General features: G+C 48.9%; 1 protein-coding gene across 1 annotated transcript in view; it reads left to right on the top strand.

Moving 5' to 3' along the window:
* Positions 1 to 2,689: 2,689 nt before the first annotated feature.
* The window catches only part of AGO2 (argonaute RISC catalytic component 2), a gene marked incomplete in the record, with an annotated part of 112,515 nt that continues 108,692 nt past the window's right edge, over positions 2,690 to 6,512 (top strand). Inside the window, 1 exon segment of the mRNA XM_034763669.1 lies at positions 2,690 to 2,883. Coding sequence (XP_034619560.1) covers positions 2,829 to 2,883 — 55 coding nt within the window.

Here is a 6,512-nt window from a genome sequence, read left to right as displayed (position 1 = left end):
GTTGGATAACTCTCTGGAGACGAAGAAGCCCCTGGGATCCTCTCCTGAGTAGAGAAGTATGGTTTCAAGCGGAGTGCTCCAGGGGTTGGTCCTGGGGCTGGTTTTGTTCAACATCTTTATTAATGATCTGGATGATGGGATGAATTGCACCCTCAGCAAGTTTTCTATGACACTAAACTGGGGGAGAGGTACTTAGGAAGGAAGAATCTCATGCACCACTACAGGCTGGGGACCAACTGGCTAATCAGCAGTTCTACAGAAAAGGACCTGGGGATTACAGTGGACGAGAAGCTGGATATGAGTCAGCAGTTGCCAAGAAGGCCAACGGCATATTGGGCTGTATTAGTAGGAGCACTGCCAGCAGATTGAGGGACATGATTATTTGGCACTAGTGAGGCCACACCTGGAATATTGTGTCCGGTTTTGGTCCCCACCACTACAGAAGAGATGTGGACAAATTGGAGAGAGTCCAGCGGAGGGCAACGAAAATGATTAGGGGCTGGGGCACATGACTTATGAGGAGAGGCCAAGGGAATTGGGGTTATTTAGTCTGCAGAAGAGAAGAGTGAGGGGGGATTTGATAGCAGCCTTCAACTACCTGAAAGGGGGTTCCAAAGGGGATGGAGCTCGGCTGTTCTTAGTGGTGGCAGATAACAGAACAAGAAGCAGTGGTCTCAAGTTGCAGTGGGGAGGTCTAGGTTGGATATTAGGAAACACAATTTCACTAGAAGGGTGGTGAAGCACCGGAATGGGTTACCTAGGGAGGTGGTGGAATCTCTGTTCTTAGAGGTTTTTAAGTCCCGGCTTGACAAAGCCCTGGCTGGGATGATTTAGTTGGGATTGGTCCTTCTTTGAGCAGGGGATTGGATTAGATGACCTCCTGAGGTCTCTTCCAACCCTAATATTCTATGATTCTATGGTAAGAGGCCAGAGGAGACATGAAACAGCTCCTGGAGTGGAGCAGTCTCTGGTGGGAAGCGCTGACAAAGGAGCAGGATCTGATCTTCCAGGAAGTGTTCTTTTAAGGAGCAAGGCAGGGAAAATGAAGCAGAAGAGGGGTAAAAAAAAATCAAGCCTGGCAAGGGCAGAAGTTGGCTTAAGTTGGTACTTCATGTTTGGGATTTTGTTGTGGGATTCTAGGGAGAATCCTATGAGTCCAGCTCCTGAGAGAAAGGTGATCTTAGAGGGGCTATGGAAAGGCCCTGCTGACAGGCTCATGTAGCCAGAAGCCCAGGGATGTAGCAGAGGTGGGTCTGATGTAGACAAATATTGTCTCCTAGCTACAGAGACCCTGGACTGGAACCCAGAGAAGTGAGCACGAAGCTTCTCTGATATAAGGGGATAAGGACAGAGCCTAGAGCTGACCTTCTGTGATGATATTTGGATTTTTATTTATTGAACTCTCACACCCAAAAGGGATGGACTTAAATTGTGACCTGGATGGAAGGCTGAGTCACAGGAAGAGATGGGTAACCAGAGTGCTGTTGGTAGGGCATGCCAGTTGTGGAGGGAGGTAGTACACCACACCTGGTCACAAAGAGGTGCTCCATCAGTGAGGCTATTCTTCCACATAGCCAATTTTTCCAATATGCTGAACAATGGAACCAGGACATGCACCAGGCTAAGAACTAACATGCAATTACATGTCAAAGTAGTTAACAGCTTGAACTTAATTCTTGCTTCTATGCAGAATATATTGTATCCTGTTCTTCTCAGTGCTCTACTTTAGGATTTTGTTGCTTTATTAAATGTACAATATGCGTTTTTATATATAGAAAGAAATGCACTGTAGAAAGTGACCATAGACTAAGAGTGACATGACTGATTAATATTGATAATCTGCAATGTGACTATTTATAATTCTCTCGTTACCAAAAACAATGCAGCACCCTGCTCTTTTATAACAACTTTTTATGTATTTGAAGACTGTTATTGTGTAGTCTCTTCTCCTCTCCAAGCGAAACAAATGCCGGGATGGGATCTGCCTGCTTTATATGTGGGGTCTGAGAAAGTCAAAACTCCAGGGGTGGAGATTTCCTCTGTTGAGGAATCCTAAAAGTAGGCAAGGGTGAACAGTGTCCTGGCCTTCTCCCTATTGGCCAAGGGTTTCCCACAACTGGGCTTACCTCAGCCGAGGGAATTCCCTCTCAGCTGCCTAAGGAGCTGCCTCCAATCCTGCCCTAAAGGCAAGAGCATCAGTCAACCATTTTAGAGTGACCCAGCAGAAGTAAGGAGAGAGGCCCTTTTCCTGAAGAAAAGCTGCCACGTAGGCAGGACAATACTCCACGGGTGACCCCAGGCTTATGAACCTTCTCCTGGTCTTTGTCCTATTGCACACAATGGTTTCTTTTCTTAAGGACGGAAAGACTTTCAGCTAATGAAAATCGTTGGGCTCAGACGACATGATCGGATGGGCCCCTTGGGTGGTGGGGAAGGGGGATGCCAGTGTCAGCGGGGACGTGTCGTTGTCCCTCCAGTCCGCATAGAGGGAAGGCCGGGGGGGCCGTCGCCTCAGCGAGGCGGGGAAGTTCAGTCGCTCTGCTCTGGGGGCTGCAGATCCGGGACGCGGAGGTGGCTGTCCCCGCTTCCCGCCAGTAGAGGGAGGGACGCGAAAGAAGCCGGAGGGAGGAGCCTCCGCCTCCCCCGTGACCACCCGGCTCCTCCTAGCCCAGTGCCGCTGAGTAACCTGGTTTCCCGGCTCGGAGTCGGCCCTCCTCCCTTCCCCGAGAGTCGGTGCAGCCGGGGCTCGGGCTAGCTCCCCAGAGCCGCTGCTGAAGTAGGAACCGCCTGCCCTGTAGAGAGGCGCCGCCGCCTCCTCACACGGAGACATGTATCCAGGAGCAGCTGCTGCCGCCGCCTCCTCCTCCCCCTCCCCTGGACCCGGTGAGTCCCCAGCCACCCGCTACTCCCCGGCTCGAGCTGGGTTTGAACGCGTGGGACCGTTGGTGCGCGAGCCACTCTGGCAGCGCGAGACGCAGCGCGCGTCCCCCGCGAGCCGGGGCTATGGGGACTGTCTGGGGGAGAGCGCGCGAGGTGCCAACCGCCCAGCACTGGGGGAAGGGGGGGGGCGCGAAGCCCTCGCGAGCCCCAGAGCGCGCGTCGGCTCCCCACCCCCCGGCCGGGCCTTATGGAGCCTCTCGGAATGGCCGCGCGGCCCGGCTGTGTGCTGTAGAAGCGGGCGGGGAAGGAGGGGTCAGGCCGCCGCCGTCCCCTCCTCCTCAGGGAGGGATCGAGCGAGCGTGCGTATCCTGAGGCCTCTTTGTGGGCAGGGGTCCCTTCCTCTCGTTGCCGCGGTGGGGGCTGTCCCCGGAGGTAGGGAAGGCTTCGGGTGTAGGCCGTGCGGGAAGCCTGCGGGTGCGGGGAGGGACTGCCTGGCTGCAAAGCAGCCGCAGGAACTCGGGGGGCCTGCTCGCCTCTTTCACCCTAGAGCTTCGCACGCAGACACTGGGGTGACAAGACAGTGCCCCCTTGCTGACCCTGCTCAGGACCTCTTCCACCAGCCAGAGGGGCGACTGGACGTGCTGGGGGCACAGGGCATGGCAACAGCGGGGCCGTTGTAACCACCGTGGTCGTCGTTGCATGAACTAGGAAGTCCTGGTGCTGCCCCCACAATGGACTGGTGTCACCAGTCAGGACCCTGCTAATTCCAATACACCCTGCTGCCAGTACTATATGTGCTGGGGTCACTGCCCGGGAGCTTGCCATGGCTGTCCTATGTCCCATCAGGATCATTGTTGCAGGAGTTGATGTCCCTGCTCCAGAGTGGGAATTCAACTCACTACTTGGAGCTGCACTGCTGCCAATATTAGACCTGCTGTGGTCACCACTGAGGGCATAACCGTTAGACATGCTGGCATTGCCATTCAGGGTTTTGAAGCTCCGATCGGGTTTATAACATTAGCATGAAGCCCTGCCACTACTGCTATGGCAATTGGGCTTGCTGTGCTGGAGTGGTGCAAGTGAGGAGGAATTCACCAGTTTTGGTGGGTGTTGTCCTACTGTATCATGTGGTGATGAATAATCTTTCAGTGGTGCTGGAACCCATCAAGGAGAAGTGAATGGGGACTAGAGAAGAAATTTATCCAAAACAAGTTCATGTCCCAAACAAGTTTGTAACCAGCAAGTGAAAGTGTGAGTTTGTGTGCCCAGGTCATAAAAACAAAGAAGAGTAAATATTGATCAGAGCAGGGACTGGAGCCCAGGGGTTCTCCTTCCCAAATACGTGCCCTCACCACCAGGCTATAGGGTCAGTCTCACTCTCTCTGGGCCAGTGAATATTTAGTTACTAATACGAAATGGAACAGCTTCAGCAGGAGAGATTGAAACAGACCCCCCGCCCCCCCAGAATAGCTAATAACCTGGTGGTTGGGGTACTCCCTTGGGAAGGGGGAGACCTGAGTTGATGTCCCTGCTCCAGAGTGGGAATTCAAACCTGGGTCTCCCACATCCCAGATGAATACCTGAAGCACTAGGCTACTGAGTATAAGGGGGGCACTTCAGTTTTGTGACTGGCTCATAAGCCCCCTTATGAATCTAGTCTAACAAAGCAAAATGTTCTATTGTGACACTTCTGGAACTTTTTTCCTTTTTTTGGACAAACAGTATGGCAAAACTGATACAAATTCACTAAATGTTTTGGTCAACTCAGATCTGCATTTGTGGTAGGGAGGTGGGGGGAAGTTTAACAAAATAAATTGCACCTAGCTCTAAATTTCATCTCCTAGCAGAGAAGGAGGGTGAAGATCTAGGTGGCAGGGCTTTCTCAATCGGTGAGATGAAAAGAAGCTCTCTTTTAGCAAGGGAGTGGGAGCTGTGCTTTTCTTTCTTTTAACCCTTGGAGCTCAGGCCTGCTGTTAGATATACTGGGGAAACTGATTATGCTGTGTGTAGCATCATCATCGAACTCAAGATTCTGCTTTTGCTGTGCACGTGTGTTTGTGCCCTGCTACTACAGACACCAGTGCTATTATTTGCACGCTCCCACTTATGCACACTGGGGCCTCTGCTTGCATCCCACTACTGCTGCCAGGTTCATCTCATTCACCCTCAATAGACATTCAAAGGTCATGGCTCAGAATCTGCCATTGCTGCCAGGACTACTCTATCCACTTCCTATTTGACACACCTCCATCACAGTTCTCTATGCTATCTTGCTATTTTTTTAAATGAATGCATGCTGGGGTTACATTCACCCCATTGAGCTAGTTTAGTGTATCGTTTGAGTGCTCACTACACATACAGCTGGATCAGAGTTCAGAGGTGTCCATAGAATTGCCCATATGTATGTCTGTCACCACTTAAATACTGTGCACTTAAACCTCACTGCTGTCAGAGTTATCAGACATTGCTGCTGCAATATATGCACACAAGTAGCCACCTCTTTATTCAGATTCCATCACCAAACTTGTCTCCATAGTCCACTCAGATATTGCCATTAGGATCTCTAGTCCCTTTTGCTAATCCAGTCATTCATTTGTCAGAGGGTTTGCTGTTAAATCTCCAGTCCCCAGCATTTAAAAAAAAAAAAAAAAATTTGGATCCTGTGTCTTGCTACTTCTTGTATTGGTACTAAATGTGGCAACTTAATTCTAACAGGCTGGTATATAGGGGGGGGAGAGGGATTGTGCTTAAAAGGGATTTTGGTAGAGAGACAAAATTTGTTTGTACCAATCCTAGCTTTCATCTAAATGTTCTTTGAAAAGGGATTAGAGAGGGTATCTTGATGAGGGGCTTCTCTTTCTGTCCTCGTTCCCAAAGTGTTTGTCTTGGATTCACAACTTGGCTGTGACACTTCATTTGAGGGTATAAAGCCTAGTGCTTTACTACTTAGTTTTCTTGCAAAAACGTTACTCAAAAATGAAAGTTTCTAGAACACAATAGGAAAATCCTGTCTTTAAAAAAAAAAAAAAGTTGATTGCATGATCTTTAAATTCTGCATTCTAGAAGGTCAGGGCAAGCCAAGAGAATATAGTACTGTTTGTTAAACTAATGAATCTTTATATTTTGAGTAATTTGTAATAAAAGATGTAGCAAATTTAATCTCGAAACTTTTAAATTATAATGTTTAGGGTGCCCTGATACCTCCTAGAATACTTCAAAGAAAATTCTGTTCAGAAACAATTTCTGTAAAGCTTACATTTTATATATAAATTGTTTTGTCTTTCGTTTTAGGACACTTGCTCTTTTTTAAACCTGATGTTTCTGAAATCTGCTCCAAACAGGATTATTGCTTCACATTTAGAATAAGAAAGAACAGATATATTTGAAAATGCATTCTAAGAGTTTGAGAAACAAGTTTTTCTAAGTATCAGGGGGTAGCCATGTTAGTCTGTATCTACAAAAACAACAAGGAGTCTGGTGGCACCTTAAAGACTAACAGATTTATTTGGGCATGAGCTTTCGTGAGTAAAAACCTCACTTCTTCGGATGCATCCGAAGAAGTGAGGTTTTTACTCACGAAAGCTCATGCCCAAATAAATCTGTTAGTCTTTAAGGTGCCACCAGACTCCTTG

The sequence above is a fragment of the Trachemys scripta genome, chromosome 2, assembly GCF_013100865.1.
Source record: "Trachemys scripta elegans isolate TJP31775 chromosome 2, CAS_Tse_1.0, whole genome shotgun sequence".
NCBI lineage: Eukaryota > Metazoa > Chordata > Testudines > Emydidae > Trachemys > Trachemys scripta.
Note: the sequence above shows the minus strand (reverse complement) of the source record. Positions and strands in the feature narration are given on the sequence as shown.